Genomic DNA, 25995 nt, shown 5'->3' with positions numbered 1-25995 from the left:
AACCGAAGTCATTGGATATTAGGAATGACTAAATTCCTAAGAAATTCCTAACTAAATGAATTGAAAAGGCAGTTAGAGACAGTGAGAGATATTGTAGATTAATAAAATGATTTGCATCATACACGGGAAGGGAAAGGTACAGTCAGGGTTGCGGTCAATTCCTGTTCTGGAATTGGAATTGAGATTAAAGAGACATTGTGGCAGGATGGCTCACAGTGGTGAGGTGTGATGACGTCACGGACCAGGAAGTACAGAAACCAAACAATGGATGGGCGGGTGAAGCTGAATGCTGTGGCACTCAGCGTGGATTTATTAATAAACAAAACAAAATGAAAGATTTAAACACAACAACAAAACAGAAAACAAAAAGGCACGATGGCCAAACAAATAGAAACAAGTATACTTTTTTTAAATATAGCAATTGTTTTGTTGTATTCTACGCGCGCTCTCTCCGCTCTCCCGTACTCTCTACACTCAACCACTGCAGAACGGACAGCTGCCGCTTCTTATACTCTGGCCGAGGGGTTAACTAGTTGTTAATTATCTTATTACCCCTCGGCCAGAGTCTGCACGCGTTTGGTAAGGATGCATGACTGTCAGCTACTTAAATAATCAGTAGCTGATCAGTCATGCATCCTCACGGGGTTTTTAAATATAAATAATAAAAGACGCGGCGCTTTTACCCGCGCCGCAAACAAAAATACAAATAATAATACATAGGGGCGGGACACTCCGCCACAGACATTAATAATTGTCATGATTGTTCAGATACTTTAATCGGAAGCCAGTTTAATTGACTAACAGTGACCTCAATTTCAGTAAGGTGTTGTCACTGTGAGAAGCTCATTGTAACAGAATGCTGCACATTGCAATGTTGATCAGTGTTGGGGTTGATTAAAAGGGAATGGGAATGGATTTTAAAAAAGGAAATGGAATTGAGGAACAGGAAGTGACCCGGACCTGCTGGGTAAAATAAATGGAAGGACTTAATGAAAGGGCATGTACAGCTATCTGCTCCAGGGCAACACTACCATTCTCGGTGAGTGGCTCATAGCTCCCTGTGGCTCATTCTCAGTGAGTGGCTCATGGCTCTCTGTGGCTCATTCTCAGTGAGTGGCTCATGGCTCCCTGTGGCTCATGGCTCCCTGTGTTTCATTCCCACAACAGATACTGGATCCCTTTGGCAGGGCTGACAACTCCCTCTCAGATAGCTGCCATTCACTGGACAGGTGAGCCTCTGCAGCACAGCTTACTAGAGCCTTGGCTTTGTACATTCTACATTTCCTACCTGGATAATATCTGGAAAAACAAGAGCATATATGCATTTCTATTTGTTTTTATGGGTGCCCGTATATACTGTTACTTGATATTTTATGATTAGACTTTAAAAACCTGTAGAGATTATTTACACAATATTCCTTATTAGTTTTCTAGAAGGTTTGGAGTTTGTTTGTATTTCCGTTTAAGTTTCAGTGAATAAAGCGATTTAAGAAACATTGTGGGGTGCAATAAAGCTGAGCCAACAGACCAGACCTGAAAGTGAATAAATATGAGTGAAACAGTGTTGTCTTTATACAGGACAATCTGAGATCACTAACTGTGTGTGTCACTGACTGTGTGCCTTCTCACTGCAGCCCTCCATTCTCACAATCTGAGACCAACAGGGACTGGAACTGTGTGAATCAGAGCCGTGAGTATGCAGGTGGGGTATTCTTAGTGTGCCATGTGGTAGTGTGGTGTACAAAGGCAGCAGGTAGATTCATACTGTGGGATTATTACATGTGTTTAAACAAAACATTGTATGTATATATATATATATATATATATATATATATATATACAGACGTGCTCAAATTTGTTGGTACCCCTCCACAAAAAACGAAGAATGCACAATTTTCTCTGAAATAACTTGAAACTGACAAAAGTAATTGGCATCTGCCATTGTTTATTCCATATTTAATAGAAGTCAGACTTTGCTTTTGATTTTTTATTCAACATAATATTGTAAATAAGAAAACAAATGAAAATGGCATGGACAAAAATGATGGGACCGCTAACCTAATATTTTGTTGCATAACCTTTAGAGGCAATCACAGCAATCAAACGTTTTCTGTAGCTCTCAATGAGACTTCTGCACCTGTTAACAGGTAGTTTGGCCCACTCTTCCTGAGCAAACTGCTCCAGCTGTCGCAGGTTTGATGGGTGCCTTCTCCAGACTGCAAGTTTCAGCTCTTTCCATAGATGTTCGATAGGATTCAGATCAGGACTCATAGAAGGCCACTTCAGAATAGTCCAATGTTTTGTTCTTATCCATTCTTGGGTGCTTTTAGCTGTGTGTTTTGGGTCATTATCCTGTTGGAGGACCCATGACCTGCGACTGAGACAGAGCTTTCTGACACTGGGCAGTACGTTTCGCTCCAGAATGCCTTGATAGTCTTGAGATTTCATTGTGCCCTGCACAGATTCAAGGCACCCTGTGCCAGGCGCAGCAAAGCAGCCCCAAAACATAACCGAGCCTCCTCCATGTTTCACTGTAGGTATGGTGTTCTTTTCTTTGAAAGCTTCATTTTTTCATCTGTGAACATAGAGCTGATGTGACTTGCCAAAAAGCTCCAGTTTTGACTCATCTGTCCAAAGGACATTCTCCCAGAAGGATTGTGGCTTGTCAATATGCATTTTAGCAAATTCCAGTCTGGCTTTTTTATGTTTTTCTTTCAAAAGTGGAGTCCTCCTGGGTCTTCTTCCATGGAGCCCACTTTTGCTCAAAAAGCAACGGATGGTGCGATCAGAAACTGACGTACCTTCACCTTGGAGTTCAGCTTTATCTCTTTGGCAGTTATCCTTGGTTCTTTTTCTACCATTCGCACTATCCTTCTGTTCACTCTGGGGTCGATTTTCCTCTTGCGGCCGCGCCCAGGGAGGTTGGCTACAGTTCCATGGACCTTAAACTTCTTAATAATATTTGCAACTGTTGTCACAGGAACATCAAGCTGCTTGGAGATGGTCTTGTAGCCTTTACCTTTACCATGCTCGTCTATTATTTTCTTTCTGATCTCCTCAGACAACTCTCTCCTTTGCTTTCTCTGGTCCATGTTCAGTGTGGTGCACACAATGGTACCAAACAGCACAGTGACTACTTTTCTCCATTTAAATAGGCTGAATGACTGATTACAAGATTGGAGACATGTGTGATACTAATTAAAGAAACTAATTTGTTTGAAATATCTCTATAATCCAATTATTTATTATCTTTTCTAAGGGGTACCAACAAATGTGTCCAGGCCATTTTAGAATATCTTTGTAGAATAAGCAATAATTCATCTCTTTTCACAGCTTCTTTGCTTTATTCTATGACATACCAAAGGCATGCAAGTATACATGATAAAATAGCTTTTAATTTCATCACTTTTCAGGAGGAATGAAGCATTATTTCAATGAGCTGTAAGGGTACCAACAAATTTGAGCACGTCTGTATATATATATATATATATATATATATATATATATATATATATATATATATATATATATACACAGTACTGTGCAAAAGTTTTAGGCAGGTGTGAAAAAATGCTGTAAAGTAAGAATGCTTTCAAAAATAGACATGTTAATAGTTTATATTTATCAATTAACAAAATGCAAAGTGAGTGAACAGAAGAAAAATCTACATCAAATCAATATTTGGTGTGACCACCCTTTGCCTTCAAAACAGCATCAATTCTAGGTACACTTGCACACAGTTTTTGAAGGAACTCGGCAGGTAGGTTGGCCCAAACATCTTGGAGAACTAACCACAGTTCTTCTGTGGATTTAGGCGGCCTCAGTTGCTTCTCTCTCTTCATGTAATCCCAGACAGACTCGATGATGTTGAGATCAGAGCTCTGTGGGGGCCATACCATCACTTCCAGGACTCCTTGTTCTTCTTTACGCTGAAGATAGTTCTTAATGACTTTCGCTGTATGTTTGGGGTCGTTGTCATGCTGCAGAATAAATTTGGGGCCAATCAGATGCCTCCCTGATGGTATTGCATGATGGATATGTATCTGCCTGTACTTCTCAGCATTGAGGAGACCATTAATTCTGACCAAATCCCCAACTCCATTTGCAGAAATGCAGCCCCAAACTTGCAAGGAACCTCCACCATGCTTCGCTGTTGCCTGCAGACACTCATTCGTGTACCGCTCTCCAGCCCTTCGGCGAACAAACTGCCTTCTGCTACAGCCAAATATTTCAAATTTTGACTCATCAGTCCAGAGCACCTGCTGCCATTTTTCTGCACCCCAGTTCCTGTGTTTTCGTGCATAGTTGAGTCGCTTGGCCTTGTTTCCACGTCGGAGGTATGGCTTTTTGGCCGCAAGTCTTCCATGAAGGCCTCTTCTGACCAGACTTCTCCGGACAGTAGATGGGTGTACCAGGGTCCCACTGTTTTCTGCCAATTCTGAGCTGATGGCACTGCTGGACATCTTCCGATTGCGAAGGGAAGTAAGCATGATGTGTCTTTCATCTGCTGCAGTAAGTTTCCTTGGCCGACCACTGCGTCTACGGTCCTCAACGTTGCCTGTTTCTTTGTGCTTCTTCAAAAGAACTTGGACAGCACATCTGGAAACCCCTGTCTGCCTGGGAGAGACCTTGCTGATGCAGTATAACTACCTTGTGTCTTGTTGCTGTGCTCAGTCTTGCCATGGTGTATGACTTTTGACAGTAAACTGTCTTCAGCAACCTCACCTTGTTAGCTGACTTTGGCTGTTCCTCACCCAGTTTTATTTCTCCTTCACAGCTGTTTCTGTTTCAGTTAATGATTGTGTTTCAACCTACATATTGAATTGATGATCATTAGCACCTGTTTGGTATAATTGTTTAATCATACACCTGACTATATGCCTACAAAATCCCTGACTTTGTGCAAGTGTACCTAGAAGAATTGATGCTGTTTTGAAGGCAAAGGGTGGTCACACCAAATATGGATTTTATTTAGATTTTTCTTCTGTTCACTCACTTTGCATTTAGTTAATTGATAAATATAATCTATTAACATGTCTATTTTTGAAAGCGTTCTTACTTTACAGCATTTTTTCACACCTGCCTAAAACTTTTGCACAGTACTGTGTATATATATATATATATATATATATATACATATATATACACACACAGTGCCTTGCAAAAGTATTCAGACCCCTGATCAATTCTCTCATATTACTGAATTACAAATGGTACATTGAAATTTTGTTCTGTTTGATATTTTATTTTAAAATACTGAAACTCAAAATCAATTATTGTAAGGTGACATTGGTTTTATGTTGGGAAATATTTTTAAGAAAAATAAAAAAAACTGAAATATCTTGCTTGCATAAGTATTCAACCCCCACACATTAATATTTGGTAGAGCCACCTTTCACTACAATAACAGCTTTAAGTCTTTTGGGGTAAGTATGTACCAGCTTTGCACACAGTGTCAGAGTGATTTTGGCCCATTCTTCTTGGCAGATTTGCTCCAGGTTGTTCAGGTTGGTTGGACGACGCTTGTGGACCACAATTTTCAAATAGTGCCACAGATTCTCAATGGGATTAAGATCAGGACTCTGACTGGGCCACTGTAGGACATTCACCTTTTTGTTCTCGAGCCACTCCAATGTTGCTTTGGCCTTGTGCTTGGGATCATTGTCCTGCTGAAAGGTGAATTTCCTCCCAAGCTTCAGTTTTTTAGCGAACTGAAGCAGGTCCTCTTGCAGTATTTCCCTGTATTTTGCTCCATCCGTTCTTCCTTCAATTTTAACAAGATGCCCAGTCCCTGCTGATGAGAAGCATCCCCACAGCATGATGCTGCCAGCACCATACTTCACTGTAGGGATGGTGTGTCTTGAGGCATGGGCAGTGTTAGGTTTGCGCCACACATAGCGCTTTGAGTTTTGGCCAAAAAGCTCTATCTTGGTCTCATCTGACCACAAAACCTTTTCCCACATCGCAGCTGGGTCACTCTCATGCTTTCTGGCAAACTCCAGACATGCTTTCAGATGGTACTTTTTGAGTAACGGCTTCTTTCTTGCCACCCTCCCATACAGGCCAGTGTTATGCAGAGCTCTTGATATGGTTGACTGGTGCACCATTACTCCACTCCCAGCCACTGAACTTTGTAGCTCCTTCAAAGTGATTGTTGGCCTTTCTGTGGCTTCTCTCACAAGTCTCCTTCTTGTTTGAGCGCTGAGTTTTAAGGGACGGCATTTTCTTGGCAGTGCCTGGGTGGTGTGATGCAGCTTCCACTTCCTAATTATTGATCCAACTGTGCTCACTGGGATATCCAAACACTTGGATATTATTTTGTACCCTTTCCCTAATCTATGCATTTGTATTACTTTATCTCTAACTTCTGTAGAATGCTCTTTGGTCTTCATTTTCCTTCAGATTCACAGCCTGACCAGTGATCCTTCAACAGTGGGGTTTTTATCTAGAAAATGTGACAGCAACTTTAATGGTTCACAGGTGGAGGCCAATGCTAAGGTAATTGTGTCCTCGTTAGGGCAATTTCTTTCATCGGTGTAAACTGGGAGCTTCCACAGCACAGGGGTTGAATACTTATGCAAGCAAGATATTTCAGTTTTTTATTTTTCTTAAAAATATTTCCCAACATAAAACCAGTGTCACCTTACAATAATCAGCAGTGTACACATGTATTAGAACACCCCATTGCATCTATAGTTTTGATTTGTTGTGCATATGAAATCAAACCACTCTAACTGCAACATTTTTGAAATTGTCAAAATAGGCAAATTAGTGATGGTCTAATTTAACTGATGCCTTCAAAAGGACACAATGCAATTCATTTAAAATAGTTAGAGAAAAGGAACACATAGCCACAAATGGTAAAATGCAGGAGACTTTTTAGAAGTTGTTTTAAGATGCTTCATTAAAGCACAAAGTGGTCTAACATTTTCACAAGAGTGCCTATTGTTTGTATATCACTGGTTACTGAGTGGAAATGTAACTTCTTGCCCTGAGGTTTTCATGCAGGCAGGTGTATAAAGGAGGTCAGTGACACATCTTGAGGTGTTCGGATACATGTGCACTCTGCTGTATTACACACACTTTATTTGTGTAAGTGTTTTTTATTTCAATATGAATTTAGAACAACAAAGCACTGTATTCTGTACAGTTTTGATTTGATTTTTTTCTTTACGATTTGATTTGTTTTCAGATTTTACATTTTCAATGAATGGATGATGATAATTATCATTCATTCAAACAAAACCGCATTCCCTGTTCTGTTTCAGAGAGGCGATGCTTGTTTGAGTTCTCCCCAGGATAGCAGATGTTAACAGCTCTCTCTCTCTACGCTTCATGAACATTCTAGAGTTTATTTTAATTTTCTTCTAAATAAAAGTAAATAACTCAATCTCCCTTGGAAACGACTTCATCAGAATGAGGCCTCCCGTTGTACAGAGCAGCTGTTTCCAATCTCAGCGGGCCCCCTGAACCATTCATTCTGCCACTTGCGTCATCATGCTGGCTTCTTTACAATAAAGGCTGGACAGCGATGGCCAGATTTTAGGATTGAGACATAATTAAAAGAAACCAAAACCATATGAACATAATTTAGATCTTAGAAACTCCAAAATGATATCGCAAAAGTCTACTGGAATCCATAATAGTAGTACAGTATTTCATGTTCGATTTGGAAATGTCACAGTTTTTACATTTGTGTCAGTTTTTTTTTGTTAAGTACATGGGAAAGTACAAAACGGTAATTCAATATGTTAACGTAACATTATTCAGCAGGTTTCATTCGACTTTATGAAGCAAAATGAGTTGATTCTATAGGGTGATGCAACACTTTTGTCCATAGTTGTAGAATAAGAGCAAACATACATGCATGTTAACATAGTGGTCAAAACAGGCTCAGTGCACGCTTTTTGTATATTTTGTACCTATATTTAAAGAAAAAGGGCATTTTTAGCCTTTAAGATACAACCGACATCTGTGTCCCAAAAAGAATGATGCAAATGTTCTTATTTTTGCACTGAGATGCACGAAACAGGGTTTAAAATGCACTGACAGGTTGGATCTGGTCGTCCAAACTGTCACGTTTCCTGAGTCACTCTCAAATGTATTTTAAGAAGAAACCATTTGATCAACGGCACAGTCCCTTGTGTGCCTGAAGGGGTTAACACAAGTTCCTGAGAGTGTCTGTGCATATGGGGAGTGTAGGTCATGATCTATGTTTTCATGCTACTAATAGCTCTGTTGTTACCATCACTGACCTGCTTGTTATATATGTGCTTTGACTCTGCTTCTCGTTATCATCACTGACCTGCTTGTTATAGATGTGCTTTGACTCTGCTTCTCGTTATCATCACTGACCTGCTTGTTATAGATGTGCTTTGACTCTGCTTCTCGTTATCATCACTGACCTGCTTGTTATAGATGTGCTTTTACTCTGCTTCTCGTTATCATCACTGACCTGCTTGTTATAGATGTGCTTTGACTCTGCTTCTCGTTATCATCACTGACCTGCTTGTTATAGATGTGCTTTGACTCTGCTTCTCGTTATCATCACTGACCTGCTTGTTATAGATGTGCTTTGACTCTGCTTCTCATCTTTTTCCAGGCTGTCGATATGGCAAAGGCGGGACCTTTCCAAGACAGTTCCACATCTCCCATCATCGTAAGGACTACAGCGATGGTGAGTCTATCTAGCACACAGTGAATCACAGTTGAACAGTCCTATACAACCTTCACAAGACAGTTCCACATCTCCCATCATTGTAAGGACTACAGCGATGGTGAGTCTATCTAGCACACAGTGAATCACAGTTGAACAGTCCTATACAAGGCAGCTACACTATTTGTTTACGATTAACACAGAAGAGCAACACTGTAAAACCTCCCTTTTCAGCCACTTCTAAAAGCTGAATCTCTTGACTGAGGTGCTTTCAGTACTGAGCTGTCATTTCTGGGAATGGGATTTGATAATGTGTCCATTGAGTCTCTCCCTGGTTTCTCCTCCCCAGGGAGAAGGACATTCCCACGCAGCTTCATGCCTCAGGAGAACCTCTTCCAGCTCGTCCCCTCCAACAGGACACACAGTTACAACGGGGACAGCACGCCCCCCAGCATCCAGTACAGTGACCTCAGAACCATGCGCTGGGACCCAGAGGAGACCAGCGCCCTGACTGTGCCCTGCAAGTGTGAGTCTGCAGAGCCTTACTGAAGCTGGATTTCTTACATCCACTATGGCCAGGACAGGTTTACAGTTCCACTCTGCCGTACCAGATGTACTGCAAGGTTAGACATGATTCTGAGCGCCCTATTGAGACCACAAGGGTTTTTGTCCCCCCCCCCAGTTTGGAATGCCTTATTATTATTATTATTATTATTATTATTATTATTATTATTATTTCTCCTTCACCGCGGCGCTTCCCCACACAGCTCAGGGACCCGAGGCTCAGTGGGTGTTCTCCGATACCACGGGCCAATCAGCGTCTTTTTAGACCCAAGAACTCGAGAGCGGATGTCTGCAGGCTAACGGCTTCTGGAGGACAAAGACCAGCCCAGCAAATCTCCTCTCCCAAGCCCACTCAGCGCCTGGCCTGTAGGGGTCGCTGCAGAGCGGTAAAGAGAAAAAAACAGATCCCACCTCCCCAACATCGGAAGTGCCAAAGCCAGTGCGGCGCGGCCACAAAATCCCCAGCGAAGACCGGCTGCATCGCACAACCAGGATTCAAACTTGCGATCTCTGGTTGTATGACTCACCTGCACACCGCACGGCACTGCTTTTACCAGGAGAGCCATTCGGGGACCCCGGCCACAAGGTTTTTTTAAACTTCTCAGTTTTAAAAAGTCACATTATGTATATAACGTCTAAAACAGAAAATGATATCTAAACAACATGAAGAATGGATTTATTAAGAAAACTAATATTTCAGCAATTTCCAGGAAGGTTCCCCTTCATGCAAAGGTCATGTCAATTTGTTTTTACACAGGGGAGCCTGCATTGAGTCTAGGGTCTAGTGTAACCTTGAATACATGACTTTGTTTTGAATGTCTTGAGAAGGAGATCATTGCAGTTCACAGGGATGGGGGTCACAGCCATGACTCTTTGTCTGGCTCTACGACCCTGGGCTTTGAATCACTTGGCTTTGACTCGCTTTGTTAAATGTCACCCTTGGATTCTGCTGAACAGGCAGCTGTTTCAGATGACACATCTGCAATACCACCATCGCAGGGCTTCCCATTGACTCACCATTGTACTTCTGTACACTCAATTAGATAACCCGACATAATTATCTAAAGCTCAGTTGGCAGTGTTCCTGAGTGTGTAGTGCCCAAGGAGCAAGGACATAGTTCTTGTGAACCCCTCTCCCCACCCCACCCCATCCTCACTGCTGTCTCCTCTGTGCAGCCCCTCAGGCGCCCGTGAACTGGAGGTTAGGGAAGCTGCTGGGACGCGGTGCATTTGGTGAGGTGTACCTCTGCTACGACGCCGACACAGGAAGGGAGCTGGCAGTGAAACAGGTGCCCTTTGACCCTGAGAGTCACGAAACCAGCAAGGTGAGCAGCAGGCCAGGGTGTTCACTGAGGACACCTGGAGGACACTGTGCAAGTTACGGCCAAAATTTAGCATCACCCTATAGAATTATTTTGCTTCTTAAAGTGGAATGAAACCTGCTGATTGATGTTTACGTTGACATGTTGAATTACATACTGCTGTGTAGTTTTTTGTAACGCTTGAAATGTTTTTGCCCTGGATAAGGGCGTCTGCTAAGAAATAAATAATAATAATAATAATAATAATAATAATAATAATAATAATAATAATAATAGTTTTCCATATACTTTAACGAAAAACTGACAAATTAAAATATGTGACATTTCGAAATCAAACATGAAATGCTGTACTACTATTATGGCTTCTGGCTTTTTCAGTATAATTTTGTAGTTTCTTTAATTAAATGATGTAAATTATAATATCTAAATGCTGTTTATATAGTTGTTGTTTTTTAAATGACATCTCATCTCAATCCTAAAATTGTAGGTGATGCAAAATGTTTGGCCGTAGCTGTAGTGGTTTATCTATTGCTGCTTTAGTCTTATTTTGAGAAGCTGATACCAACAAACACAGGAACTATTTAGGACGTATATATTTACAACAAAGGATTCACAACAGTAGATCACAATACAAGTTCAAATACAGCTGTGACATCATGTGGAAAAGCAGTTCTAAGCTATGACATCTAACCAGGACCGCTCACAGGGTTAGCAAACAGCACAGCCATTTTCATTTCTGTGAAGACTTCAAGTCTTCTCGTCTGTCTGAGGTTTTACTAATACCTCGTTTCCATGCACCACTCTACCCAGGTTGAAACCCTGCTGCCACTGATACTGCGTTTCAATCTTCATTTAGCCAACCCGCATTTGCTGCCAATCCAAACTGACCCTGTTTTTTTTTTTTCGGACCCTTTCCCAAAGCGGGATGGGTGGAAGTACGTCACAACACTGACCAATCATGTGACAAGTGGGTGCATATGTCACAACACTGACCAATCAAGTGACAATTGGGTGCGTACGTCACAACACTGACCAATCAAGTGACGAGTGGGCGTAAATCCACATCTGGGGTGAGCAGGTTTCTCCGTGCTTTAGTATTCTCTTGTGTGTGTGTGTGTATATATATATATATATATATATATATATATATATATATATATATATATATATATATATATATATATATATATATATATATATATATATATACACAGTACTGTGCAAAAGTTTTAGGCAGGTGTGAAAAAATGCTGTAAAGTAAGAATGCTTTCAAAAATAGACATGTTAATAGTTTATATTTATCAATTAACTAAATGAAAAGTGAGTGAACAGAAGAAAAATCTAAATCAAATCCATATTTGGTGTGACCACCCTTTGCCTTCAAAACAGCATCAATTCTTCTAGGTACACTTGCACAAAGTCAGGGATTTTGTAGGCATATAGTCAGGTGTATGATTAAACAATTATACCAAACAAGTGCTAATGATCATCAATTCAATATGTAGGTTGAAACACAATCATTAACTGAAACAGAAACAGCTGTGTAGGAGGAATAAAACTGGGTGAGGAACAGCCAAAGTCAGCTAACAAGGTGAGGTTGCTGAAGGCAGTTTACGTCAAAAGTCATACACCATGGCAAGACTGAGCACAGCAACAAGACACAAGGTAGTTATACTGCATCAGCAAGGTCTCTCCCAGGCAGAAATTTCAAGGCAGACAGGGGTTTCTAGATGTGCTGTCCAAGCTCTTTTGAAGAAGCACAAAGAAACGGGCGACGTTGAGGACCGTAGACGCAGTGGTCGGCCAAGGAAACTTACTGCAGCAGATGAAAGACACATCATGCTTACTTCCCTTCGCAATCGGAAGATGTCCAGCAGTGCCATCAGCTCAGAATTGGCAGAAAACAGTGGGACCCTGGTACACCCATCTACTGTCCGGAGAAGTCTGGTCAGAAGAGGCCTTCATGGAAGACTTGCGGCCAAAAAGCCATACCTCCGACGTGGAAACAAGGCCAAGCGACTCAGCTATGCACGAAAACACAGGAACTGGGGTGCAGAAAAATGGCAGCAGGTGCTCTGGACTGATGAGTCAAAATTTGCAATATTTGGCTGTAGCAGAAGGCAGTTTGTTTGCCGAAGGGCTGGAGAGCGGTACACGAATGAGTATCTGCAGGCAACAGTGAAGCATGGTTCACCTTGCAAGTTTGGGGCTGCATTTCTGCAAATGGAGTTGGGGATTTGGTCAGAATTAATGGTCTCCTCAATGCTGAGAAGTACAGGCGGATACTTATCCATCATGCAATACCATCAGGGAGGCATCTGATTGGCCCCAAATTTATTCTGCAGCATGACAACGACCCCAAACATACAGCGAAAGTCATTAAGAACTATCTTCAGCGTAAAGAAGAACAAGGAGTCCTGGAAGTGATGGTATGGCCCCCACAGAGCCCTGATCTCAACATCATAGAGTCTGTCTGGGATTACTTGAAGAGAGAGAAACAACTGAGGCCGCCTAAATCCACAGAAGAACTGTGGTTAGTTCTCCAAGATGTTTGGGCCAACCTACCTGCCGAGTTCCTTCAAAAACTGTGTGCAAGTGTACCTAGAAGAATTGATGCTGTTTTGAAGGCAAAGGGTGGTCACACCAAATATTGATTTGATGTAGATTTTTCTTCTGTTCACTCACTTTGCATTTTATTAATTGATAAATATAAACTATTAACATGTCTATTTTTGAAAGCATTCTTACTTTACAGTAATATATATTTATATATATATATATATATATATACACACTACCAGTCAAAAGTTTTAGAACACCTCCATTTTTCCAGTTTTTATTGAAATTTACGTTTTGTTTAACAAAATATAATCTAAATTTTTGACTCAAAGTAGCCACCTTTTGCAGATATAACAGCCAAACACACTCGTGGCATTCTTTCTACAATGGAAATCAAATATTGTTCAGAAAGTTCTTCCCAACACTGTTGCAGAAGTTCCCACAAATGTGTTGCACTTGTAGGTTGCTTTGCTTTCACCCTTCTGTCCAGTTCATCCCAAACCAGCTCGATGGGGTTTAAGTCTGGAGACTGTGCTGGCCATTCCATGATTTGAAGCCTACCGTCTTGTTCTTTTCTTCTAAGGTAGTTCTGACATAGCCTGGAGGTATGTTTTGGGTCATTATCTTGCTGTAGGATGAACCCCTGACCAACTAGGCGTATAGCAGAGGGTATTGCATGGCGCTGCAAAACACTGTGGTAGCAGTTTTGGTTCAGGGTGCCACTCACTCTGTGCAAGTCGTCGACTCTGGATCCAGCAAAAGAGCCCCAGACCATCACGCTTCCTCCTGCATGTTTGACAGTTCACACACCGAGGAACCATCCTTTCGCCTACTCGACGGCGTACAAAAACCCTGCGTGATGAACCGAAGATTTCAAATTTTGATTCATCGGTCCATAAGACCTTCTTCCAGTCTTCAGTAGTCCACTGGCGGTGCTTCATGGCCCAGGCAAGCCTCTTTTTCTTACTTTGCCATCTTAGCAATGGCTTTCTTACTGCCACTCGACCTGTGAAACCTGCAGCTCGAAGTCTTCTCTTCACAGTTGAAACTGAGACTTGCTTACTTCGACCAGTGTTAAGCTGTGCTTGAAGCTGTTGTCCTGTGAGCCGCCTATCACGCAAGCTGTTAACTCTCAGAAACTTGTCTTCTGATTCTGTTGTGGCTTTGGGTCTGCCAGACCTCTTCCTGTCAGAGTTTCCTCCAGTTTCCAAGTGCCTTTTGATGGTGTAGGAAACTGTACTCACTGACACCTTGGCTTTCTTTGCAATTTCTCTAAAGGAAAGACCTACACTTTTAAGGGTTATAATGGTCTGTCTGTCTTCCTTTGTTAATTGCCTTTTTCTCGCCATTATGAGAGCAATATACTACTTCCTGCAGTACAATATTGTCCAAATAATGCTTAAGAGGGTGTAGTAACACAGTCTGTTCCAACACTGCTTTTATACAGACAGAGGGTTTGTAGGTAATCAACAAAAGTTGGGACACCTGTAGGAATTGTTAGCATCAACTTTCAAGGCTTAATTTACTTCCATTGCTACAGAACAGCTGTAAGTTGTTAACCCATGACTTGTTCCCTGAAAAAGGCCTTTTTGTATGACTCTGAAATGTACATTATTTTTCAGTTTTTGGTAACCTAAACTTTTTTTTTAACCTCTGGCAGTTTACCGCTTACCTTTGTACCATTTCAAGTTATTCACTGTACTTGAACTGCTTAAATTTCAATAAAAACTGGAAAAATGGGGGTGTTCTAAAACTTTTGACCGGTAGTGTATATATATATTTTTTAAAGTAACAAAAAGCTCCAAAGAATTGTTGGGATTGTCAGAAGCAAAGCAATAGTGTCGATCCTTTTAGTTTTGTAAACAAATGAATGTGACCTTGGCCACAAGGCTTGCTGGGAAAGAACCGCCAGCATCCTTTGAAAACTCGCATTGCATGGAAACTTTTCACTCGACTCGGGTAGACTATCATTGGGGGTTCAGGAGGAAGGCGGGAGAATCTGGATCAGCTCGGACTGGCATTCACTCTGTGCTCATGGAAACGAGGTATTCCTTTCTTTAGTGGCGCTACGCTTTCCGCTCAAGCCGGTTTTACGGGTAGATTGTACCATCGTCACAGAAACATTCCAGCCCTGATCATGTGCCCTCTCTTCCTCAGGAGGTGAACTCCTTGGAGTGCGAGATTCAGCTGCTGAAGAACCTTCACCATGAAAGGATCGTGCAGTACTATGGATGCTTGCGGGACCCTGAGGAGAAGAAGCTCTCCATCTTTGTGGAGTTCATGCCGGGGGTGAGTGGTAGGATCATGGTACCTTCCACCAGCTGTCTGTGTCCAACTCCAGCCGGTTTCATCTCAGTCTGCTGCTACTCTCATCACTGAGGCTGGCTTTATTTCACGGTTATCACTGATTTCATGACCCCTGTGAAGTTTACACATTGTGAAATATGCAGTTCACTGTGAAAATTCCCATGTCTGAAAGAATAGTGTAAATATGAATCACTTAAAATTAAATATAGCAAACGTTTGCCTTACTGATGCACAGTCTGTTACACTTCATTAGGAACCTGGCAGCCGGTTTAGTTTTCTTCCGATAAATGATTGAACACACTGCATAGAGAGCTGCGCGATTTCTTTAAAATGTCTTCAAGAAAGGCACATTTCATCATCCTGATATTTTCATATTTTATTCATGTTTTTTTTATTTATTCACTGACTTGGAAAATAGAATGCCTTTTAAAAGGTGGATATAAACGAAATATTCTACAATTCAGCATTTACTGTTTTTCAGGTAAGCATTTAAACATTTAGGAGCATTTGTTGTGTAATAACTAGAGAAAATGATCAATTTTGAATCCCCTTGAACAATCTGATTGTGTGGAAATGGTTGGATGCAGTGTCCTAATTAGTGTATTTCTTCAGGTATCACACTGAGAAATATGTACAGTACAATATGCAGTGTAAGATTTTGGTTTGCTGACTTTTTCACATTTAAAACTGTCAAGTACTTTTACTTTGATACTGGGATTAGTGCCAATAAATGGAACTGAAGTATGTTAAAATATAAACAAGCCCTTCACACTGTACTGTGGGTGGGAATGGTACAAAAACAGATATTTTAAATCTCTTGACAAATTAAACAACTAGGAGAAAATGGTTGTTTTTTAAAAAAGTGAGAGGTCACTGTGTCTGTGTTTGATAAAGGTGCAGTTGAAAGTGAGAGGTCACTGTGTCTGTGTTTGATAAAGGTGCAGTTGAAAGTGAGAGGTGAATGTGTCTGTGTTTGATAAAGGTGCAGTTGAAAGTGAGAGGTCACTGTGTCTGTGTTTGATAAAGGTGCAGTTGAAAGTGAGAGGTCACTGTGTCTGTGTTTGATAAAGGTGCAGTTGAAAGTGAGAGGTCACTGTGTCTGTGTTTGATAAAGGTGCAGTTGAAAGTGAGAGGTCACTGTGTCTGTGTTTGATAAAGGTGCAGTTGAAAGTGAGAGGTCACTGTGTCTGTGTTTGATAAAGGTGCAGTTGAAAGTGAGAGGTGAATGTGTCTGTGTTTGATAAAGGTGCAGTTGAAAGTGAGAGGTCACTTTGTCTGTGTTTGATAAAGGTGCAGTTGAAAGTGAGAGGTGAATGTGTCTGTGTTTGATAAAGGTGCAGTTGAAAGTGAGAGGTGAATGTGTCTGTTTTGACAGGGCTCGATAAAGGACCAGTTGAAAGCCTATGGCGCTCTCACTGAGAATGTGACGAGGAGGTACACCAGGCAGATCCTGCAGGGAGTCTTCTACCTCCACAGCAACATGATTGTGCATCGAGACATCAAAGGTAACTTGAGCAGGGGGCAGGGCAATAAATACTGCACTCCATTCAACCCTTTAAGCTACATTTTATCTGTCCCGCAAATAAAATGATGTAAACTTTCTTATTTTTGCAATGAGGTGCACAGAACAGGGTTCACAATTTACTGACAGGTTGGACCTGGTCATTCCAAATGGTCAGTTTCCTCCTCAAGATACTTGAGTCATTCTCAAATGTCTTTTAAGAAGAACCCATTTTGAGTAACCTCTCAATTCCTTGTGTACCTTAAGCGGTTAACTGCTCAAACATAAATGACTTCTGAAAAGGCCTCCTCATGCAGATGTGGGGTGGGGACAGATATAAGTGTTGCACAGGCTCCAGTGTTGTAGCATTGGCTATAACTGACACGCTCAGGGCTCTGTTAATGTGGCTGTTCCAAGAACACGTATCCTGTCCCGAAGATGTGGAACTGTTTCCATCATAGTATGAAGATGGAATTTGATATTCTTTCCTTCTCTGGTTATTTGGGAATTGCTTAGAACCTCCTGCCAATGCTTTTCCTCTAGTCCACAGTAACATATTGATGCATGGCTTATTTATTCTGCTCTTTGATGTCTACATGCTGCTGATTAAGCATGAACCAGATGTACAATAATCTTTGCATAAAGCCGAGGGGACACCTGGATAAGATTTCATTCTGGATAAGTTTCAAAACAAAACTCTTCAAATTTCTCCAGTTTCTACAAGTTGTAGAATGAAGTAGCAGGGAGTTCCTTGAAAGTATCGTCAGCATTGTAGAAGCAACACATTTCCTTCTACGTTTTCTGCAATGTGTTGACGTGTACCCTCCGCTTTATGTGAAGTTCATTGTACATCTCTACAAAAGAATAGGTGCAGTGCAGTCCAGCGCCAGGTCCTTTTTAAACCTTCCCATTGACTTGCACGGATTAAATGAAATATTCGGATTCTATGTTTTTGGTGGCATAACGTTTTTTTTTTCCCCCAGGGGTGTGGTTGGGACAAATTACTCATTAAATAACCACAGAGCTGAAATAGAGCTCGTCTAGGGAAAAACAAATAGTGTGGTGGGGTGGAGACGGGAGCTTGGATCTATCAAGCTCAATAAGACTCGTACAGCTAGAGCTGTTTTATATGCAGAGCCACCGCAGAGGAGAGGAGCACACATTCCACAGCCTGATGACCTTTTGCATCTGTATGAATATTTGAATTGGAGATCACACAATTGTCTCTACGCATCAGACAGAGTTTTTGTATTTTGGCAGCACACCAATTAAAGGCAATTCTACTACTAATAAAAGGCATTCATACAGTATGTGTGTTTTTCCAGGTCGGAAATTGAAAGGAAAATGTAAAAGGGTGTTGCTTCTTCAAAGTGCTTTCATTCAGATGCTTTTCATTGTTGACCACCTTTCTTTCTTTCTTTTTCTTTCTTTCTTTCTTTCTTTCTTTCTTTCTTTGATTATTATTATTTTTTTTATTTTAAATATGCAACAGGTGATATTTACTTTGTTTTCTGTTTTGCCCCCAAAAAAGGAGCCAACATTTTGAGAGACTCCTCGGGCAATGTGAAGCTGGGTGATTTTGGCGCCAGCAAGCGCATCCAGACCATCTGCATGTCAGGCAGTGGGATGAAGTCCGTGACCGGGACTCCGTACTGGATGAGCCCCGAGGTGATCAGTGGAGAAGGGTATGGCAGGAAAGCAGACGTCTGGTAAGGAGGCTGTGTGCAGATTAAATATGAACTGCATGGCATGTACCCATTTAACAAGCAGCCTCCCACAGTCATGTTGAAGATTATACTGAAACACGAGTCCTGGGGTACTGTTCATTGGAATATTCAACAGGGCATGCTTTTCTGTACATCTCTACAAAAGAATACAAGCAGCCAGACCTTGCTGCTTGTATTCCCTAAAAGTCATTTTCAGCTGTGAGCACCGATCTTCTGTCACTGAAGCCTTCTATACACTGTCAACAACAACAACGGCAACAACAATTCCATTTCTATAGCAACTTTCATCACAAGGACCCCAAAGCGCTTCACAGACACACACACACAATACATTTACAATGACATCGAAAGCAGTGCAATACAGAATGTGTGTGTGTGACTGTGTGTACAGCACTCCTGACGTCATGTAGTTTGAATGCCGCCGTTTTGGAGCGCTGGATGAGATTGTGTGTTGAAAAGGAAGCGTGTGGTGTTCCGTTGGCCTCTGTGCACAGTTACAGTTATGGCATTTTTTGTTTTCCACTATTCTGAGTATTTGTGTGTGTGTGTCAGTGTGTATGTGACTGTATGTCTGTGTGTAAGTGCGAGAGTGTCTGTGTACGTGTGTGTGTATATGTGTTATATATAATATATATATACAGATGTGCTCAAATTTGTTGGTACCCCTCCACAAAAAATGAAGAATGCACAATTTTCTCTGAAATAACTTCAAACTGACAAAAGTAATTGGCATCCATCATTGTTTATTCCATATTTAATAGAAATCAGACTTTGCTTTTGATTTTTTATACAACATAATTTTGTAAATAAGAAAACGAATGAAAATGGCATGGACAAAAATGATGGGACCGCTAACCTAATATTTTGTTGCACAACCTTCAGACTTTTCAGGAGGAATGAAGCACTGTGTGAAAGAAGGCAATGGTGAGTGATTGAGCTCTTGTGACAACCAGACAGTGATTGGGTTAGGGGACAGGATTCTATGAGAATAAAGGAGGCTGGCAAAGCTCAGGAAGAGGGTGAACCTCAAAGTGCTGGAGAAATTGCTTATGTTGTTGTGAAGCGTTCCAGTGAGAGAACGTCATGATGGAATATAGAATCGAATAGAAAGTTTTGTTCATTGGAGAATTGGAAACAGAAAGTGGCTCTCAAAAGTATTCACCCCCCTTGGACTTTTCCACATTTTATTGTGTTAAAACATGGAATCAAAATGGATTTAATTAGGAGTTTTTGCCACTGATCAACACAAAAAAGTCCATAATGTCAAAGTGAAAAATAAAATCTACAAATTGTTCTAAATTAATTACAAATACAAAACAGAAAATAATTGATTGCATAAGTGTTCACCCCCTTGCCCATTCTTCTTTGCAAAATTGCTCAGGCTCCTTCATATTGGATGGGGACCTTTGGTGAACAGCAATTTTCAACTCTTTCCACATAATCCCAATTGGATTGAGGTCCGGGCTTTGACTGGGCCACTCCAGGACATTGACCTTTTTGTTTTTAAGCCACTCCAGTGTAGCTTTGGCTGTATGTTTGGGGTCATTGTCCTGCTGGAAGATGAATCTTCTCCCAAGTCCCAGGTCTCTTGCAGACTTCAGCAGGTTTTCCTCCAGGATTTCTGTGTACTTTGCTGCATCCATTTTGCTCTATCTTCACAAGCTTTCCAGGCCCTGACGCAGAGAAGCATCCCCATAGCATGATGCTGCCACCACCATGCTTCACGGCAGGTATGGTGTTCTCAGGATGATGTGCGGTGTTAGGCTTGCGCCAAACATAGCGCTTAGCATTGAGGCCAAAAAGCTCTATTTTGGTCTCATCAGACCATAGAATCATCTTCCACTTGGTCTCAGAGTCTCCCACATGCCTTCTGGCAAACTCTAGCCGAGATTTGATGTGAGTTTTTTTCAACAATGGCTTTCTTTTTGCCACTCTCCCATAAAGGCCAGTTTTGTGAAGCACCCGGGCTATTGTTGCCATATGCACAGTGTCTCCCAGCTCAGCCGTGGAAGACTGTAACTCCTTTAGAGTTGCCATAGGCCTCTTGGTGGTCTCCCTGACTAGTGCCCTTCTTGCCCGGATACTCAGTTTTTGAGGTCGGCCTGTTCTAGACAGATTCACAGTTGTGCCATATTCTCTCCATTTCTTAATAATGGACTTTACTGTGCTCCAGGGGATATTCAGTGCCTTGGAAATGTTCTTATATCCTATCCCTGATTGGTGCTTTTGAAGAACCTTATTCCGGATTTGCTTTGAATGTTCCTTCGTCTTCATGATGTAGTTTTTGTTAGGAAATTTCAGCACTGGCTTTCTTCTCACCACTCTTCCATAAAGCCCAGCTTTGTGGAGCGTCCGGGTTATAGTTGTCCCATGGACGGTTTCTCCCATCTCAGCTGTGGAGCTCTCCAGCTCCTTCAGAGTTACCATTGGCCTAATGGTTGCTTCTCTGACTAATGCCCTCCTTACCTGGTCACTAAGTTTTGGTGGACGGCCTTCTCTAGGCAGAGTCGTGGTTGTGCCATATTCTTTCCATTTTTTCAATTTTTTAACTTTATCTCAGACTTGTTTTGATATCTCCTTGGTCTTCATGATGCTGTTTGTTTAGATATGCTCTCTAACCAACTGTGGGACCGCCCAGAGACAGGTGTATTTAACCTGAAATCATGTGAAACACCTTAATTACACACAGGTGGACTCCATTCAACTAATTATGTGACTTCTAAGGACAATTGGTTGCACCAGAGCTTATTTAGGTGTGTCATAGCAAAGGGGGTGAATACTTATGCAATCAGTTATTTTCTGTTTTATATTTGTAATTAATTTAGAACAATTTGTAGATTTTATTTTTTACTTTGACATGGACTTTTTTGTGTGATCAGTGGCAAAAACTCCAAGGGGGGTGAATACTTTTGAGAGCCACTGTATGAGTACCTGCACTTGCTTGTTGAGAATTTCACCCCTCTCTCTCTCTCTCTCGTCTCTCTCTCTCTCTCTCTCTCTCTCTCTCTCTCTCTCTCTCTCTCTCTCTCTCTCTCTCTCTCTCTCTCTCTCTCTCTCTCTCTCTCTCTCTCCTCTCTCTCTCTCTCTCTCTCTCTCTCTCTCTCTCTCTCTCTCTCTCTCTCTCTCTCTCTCTCTCTCTCTCTCTCTATATATATATATATATATATATATATATATATATATATAAATAAATAATATATATGAAATCACATGACTTGAGCTCAGTGTATATATGTATGTATGTGTATATATATATATATATATATATATATATATATATATATATACTGATTCACATTGAAAACGCAACAGTCTGAGTTTTACATCAATAACTCATTGAGCATATACATAATGGTATTTACATTTTAAATAGTGAGCAGATAGGTTTGTTGATTGTTTGAGTAGTGTTGTTCCTTGGGATAACAAAATACTGAGCTCAAGTCATGTGATTTCATAGAAACGCCAGGTGCTCAGTGTTTGGTATTTGAGTTGAGTTAAAATTGCCCAAATGAGTTGATTAAGAATCTGTATAAATAGCCATTTGAAGGCGGCTTGTCTGTGAGAGAAGTTGCCCGGAGAATGAGATGTTCTGTTTCAACAATCAGCAGACTAGTCCAAAGAAACCAGGAAACCGGCTCTGTGAGGGACAGGCCACGTCCTGGAAGGCAGAGGGTCACCACACTGGCCCAGGACCGTCACATCTGACTGCTCCACCTGTGTAATCGTTTTCAGACTGCAGTGGCTACAGCAGGAGAAATTCCAGGAAGAAATAACCCGCGCATCAGCAGAATGATGGTAGCTTGCCGTCTGCATGAAAATGATTTGCATGCTCGGAGGCCTTTCAGGGGTAACATGTTGACAGCTGAGAGACAAAATCGTCATCTTCTGTGGGCCAGAGAACATTTGAGGTGGCGGCAGAGAGAGTGGTGGATTGTTTTATTCACTGATGAATGTCGTTTTGCCCTTGACAGACCTGACGGAAGACAATGTGTGTGGAGACATCGTGGTGAGTGTTATGCTGACTGTTGCGTTGTTCAAGCCAACCGATGGGGCAGTGGAAGTGTGATGATGTGGGGAGGAATCTCCTTTAACACAAGAATGCCTTTGGTGCAGATTGAGGGCAACCTTACTGCTCAGCGATACATTGACAAAGTCCTTGAGGCAACAGTTTTTCCGTTCCTGCAAGCCAATCCGGAATTGTCGATTTTTCAGCAGGACAATGCAAGACCACGCAGTGTTAGGATTACAATTGCACAACTTCAAGAAAACAATGTCGATGTCTTGCCATGGCGAACTTTTTCTCATGACCTGAGTCCAAAAGAACATCTGTGGGACCAAATCGCCAGTGCCATCCACAGGAGACAACCTGTCTGCAGCTGCACAGGAAGAGGAACATCCCACAGCAGTCTATCCAGAGGCTGATCAGGTCTATGCGTCAACGCTGCCAGGATTGTGTTAATGCTCAGGGTTGTCATACCCGATACTAACTTTGTAATGTTTTCATTTTGACAGTGTGTCACGTTTCATACTGAAAACTTATCATGATTCTTTGATCTGTATTTTTGTTCACATTTTCTGTGATTGTTTGATATCTGTGTTTAAAATATTTGATTAAATCCATTAGACCCGAGTGTTGCATTTCTTTTGTGCATCAGTGTGTATATATGTATGTGTGTGTGCTGTTTTTCATGTTTCAGGAATGTGGGCTGCACAGTGTGTACGTGTGTTTTTATATATAGATAGATAGATAGATAGATAATTTTCACTGCAGAGAGCTGTTTTTCATGTTGCTCTCCGTGTGTTTCAGGAGTGTGGGCTGCACAGTGGTGGAGATGCTGACAGAGAAGCCCCCCTGGGCGGAGTACGAAGCCATGGCTGCTATCTTCAAAATCGCCACCCAGCCGACCAAGCCCAGGCTGCCGGAGGGCGTGTCCGAGTCCTGCAGGGACTTCCTCATGCGGATCTTTGTGGAGGAGAAGCAGCGGCCCACTGCAGAGGAGCTCCTGGGGCACAGCTTCTTCCAGGGCAGCCTCTAGCAGCCAAGGAGGGAGGGATCAAGAAAGCAAGCAAACCGCGTGGGCTCTTTCTGAAATGGCGTCTTGTATTTTTTTGTTTTCCCTGCCATTTTTGTTTTTGCTGGGGCAGCCCAAAGAGGGGTAAAAAAGGGACATAAGAAAAGTAAATAGCCACTACTCATGTTGTATCTTGTATATTTTCGTACTCGTAGATGGAAAGTGACGCCTCTTGTGCAGAATCTTACCAGCTGCACACAACGCAGCCACTCCGCGCACTACCCTGAAATCCCAGCCCAGGCTCTGCAGCGCACACAACGCAGCAACTCCGCGCACTACCCTGGAATCCCAGCCCAGGCTCTGCAGCGCACACAACGCAGCCACTCCGCGCACTACCCTGGAATCCCAGCCCAGGCTCTGCAGCGCACACAACGCAGCCACTCCGCGCACTACCCTGGAATCCCAGCCCAGGCTCTGCAGCGCACACAACGCAGCCACTCCGCACACTACCCTGGAATCCCAGCCCAGGCTCTGCAGCGCACACAACGCAGCCACTCCGCGCACTACCCTGGAATCCCAGCCCAGGCTCTGCAGCGCACACAACGCAGCCACTCCGCGCACTACCCTGGAATCCCAGCCCAGGCTCTGCAGCGCACAAAACGCAGCCACTCCGCGCACTACCCTGGAATCCCAGCCCAGGCTCTGCAGCGCACACAACGCAGCCACTCCGCGCACTACCCTGGAATCCCAGCCCAGGCTCTGCAGCGCACACAACGCAGCCACTCCGCGCACTACCCTGGAATCCCAGCCCAGGCTCTGCAGCGCACAAAACGCAGCCACTCCGCGCACTACCCTGGAATCCCAGCCCAGGCTCTGCAGCGCACACAACGCAGCCACTCCGCGCACTACCCTGGAATCCCAGCAGAGGGCAGGTTATCCTCCTCTACTGTACTGTATGGGCAAGGGAATGCTGAAGGAGGTCTAAAGCATTCTTTGTCTCAAAGCATTCTCAAGTGCACTTGAAATATCCTGCAGGATGTTTTTCCTCTTTGTCCAGATGAACGCCTCTCGGTAGACATGGCAGGATGGATGATAGGATATGTTCAGCTAAGCCTCATGGCCAGTTATGGAAATTAAATAATAAAATGCCAAAGGCTCCAGTGGCCCTGAATCTGTTAGAACAACAAGCATACTATTATTATTATTAGTAGTATTATTAGTATTATTAGTATTATTAGTATTATTATTAGTATTATTATCAATCAAAAGTTGCAAACAATGCAAACATTGGTTGGTTTAATGTGGATCTTCCAGCAGTGTAGTCTGTAAAAGTGAAACATCAGTGTTTTAAATTTCAGCATCATTTAAAGAACCAACAAAGATCCTCCGAGCAGAAATGCTTTGAGGAATTTGAATCCCCTGCAATCTTAGCATGCACAGGCTTTAGTCCTGGCCACCTTGTCTATCAGTGTCTTTTAATACAGAGAGAGAGTAAAACAGTCCTGATTGTGACTTATAATTGTTATAATAAAATGTTAAAATAAAACCTATTTTTAAATACAAGAAATAAATAGACCTAAGTATTTTTGTATAGATTTCTATGACCGTATACACACCTGTGTTGTGTTCAGATGTTGAGTTTCATGTGCACAGTGTGCTTCATAAAGGTTTTCTGTTCCGTTGGGGACTCATGTTATGTAGTGTGGGCTGTGTACACTCCAGCCCTGGATACAAACTGAAGGCACTCAGTTATCTGAAGCAGGCTTATTCAAGCTAACTATTGATCTGGAGCTTCTGATTCCTTTGTGATTCAGACACTTAAAAAAAACCCTTCATTATCAAACCTTGATTTAACCTGTCATAGTACCAGGCAGTTATTTTTTATTTTTGTTTTAAAGGAAATGCAGTACATTTTTGCTGTAACAAGTGTTTCCTGCAGGACTGCGCATCCGAGCAGTGCACTTGAAATAACATACCTTTATCAACAAATGGAAAAATAGGAACAGAATGTCTGTGAGTATTTCCCTGTCTCTGGAAAATACTCAGAGAAAAAGGGTTAGTGTGGAATATATGACGGCTTGGTAGATCCACAACAGTATTTTAGTTTATATATTGTTATTGCAGCCTGATGTCTGTGTATATTTATGTTTATATTTTATGAATTAAAAAAAAATCATCCAATTTTAACAAAGGTAAAAAATATATTCTATTGAAATGCTGCCCAACCTGATGCTCATAGTCTTTGCTTATCTGCTGAGTTTGTGTGAATGAAGTGGGGGAAGCACCATATTTATAAAAGGGTTCAAATGGATTACTGGAACTGTAAAGCTGAGGAAACACAAAGCCT

General features: G+C 41.9%; 1 protein-coding gene across 3 annotated transcripts in view; it reads left to right on the top strand.

Annotated features, from left to right (window-relative positions):
• The window catches only part of LOC117394816 (mitogen-activated protein kinase kinase kinase 3), a 49558-nt gene extending 25461 nt beyond the window's left edge, over nt 1–24097 (top strand). For 2 of the 3 annotated variants that reach the window (XM_033993421.3, XM_033993420.3), the window contains exons 9-17: nt 1168–1229; nt 1635–1702; nt 8603–8677; nt 9006–9182; nt 10397–10545; nt 15259–15390; nt 16784–16913; nt 18441–18618; nt 23444–24097. In XM_033993421.3, coding sequence (XP_033849312.1) covers nt 1168–1229; nt 1635–1702; nt 8603–8677; nt 9006–9182; nt 10397–10545; nt 15259–15390; nt 16784–16913; nt 18441–18618; nt 23444–23672 — 1200 coding nt within the window. In that variant the 3' untranslated portion in view covers nt 23673–24097. The remainder of the gene's footprint in view (nt 1–1167; nt 1230–1634; nt 1703–8602; nt 8678–9005; nt 9183–10396; nt 10546–15258; nt 15391–16783; nt 16914–18440; nt 18619–23443) is intronic. The other variant, XM_033993422.3, reaches the window with a different exon arrangement.
• Nucleotides 24098–25995: the final 1898 nt, after the last annotated feature.

This window comes from Acipenser ruthenus, chromosome 3, assembly GCF_902713425.1.
Source record: "Acipenser ruthenus chromosome 3, fAciRut3.2 maternal haplotype, whole genome shotgun sequence".
Lineage (NCBI taxonomy): Eukaryota > Metazoa > Chordata > Actinopteri > Acipenseriformes > Acipenseridae > Acipenser > Acipenser ruthenus.
Note: the sequence above shows the minus strand (reverse complement) of the source record. Positions and strands in the feature narration are given on the sequence as shown.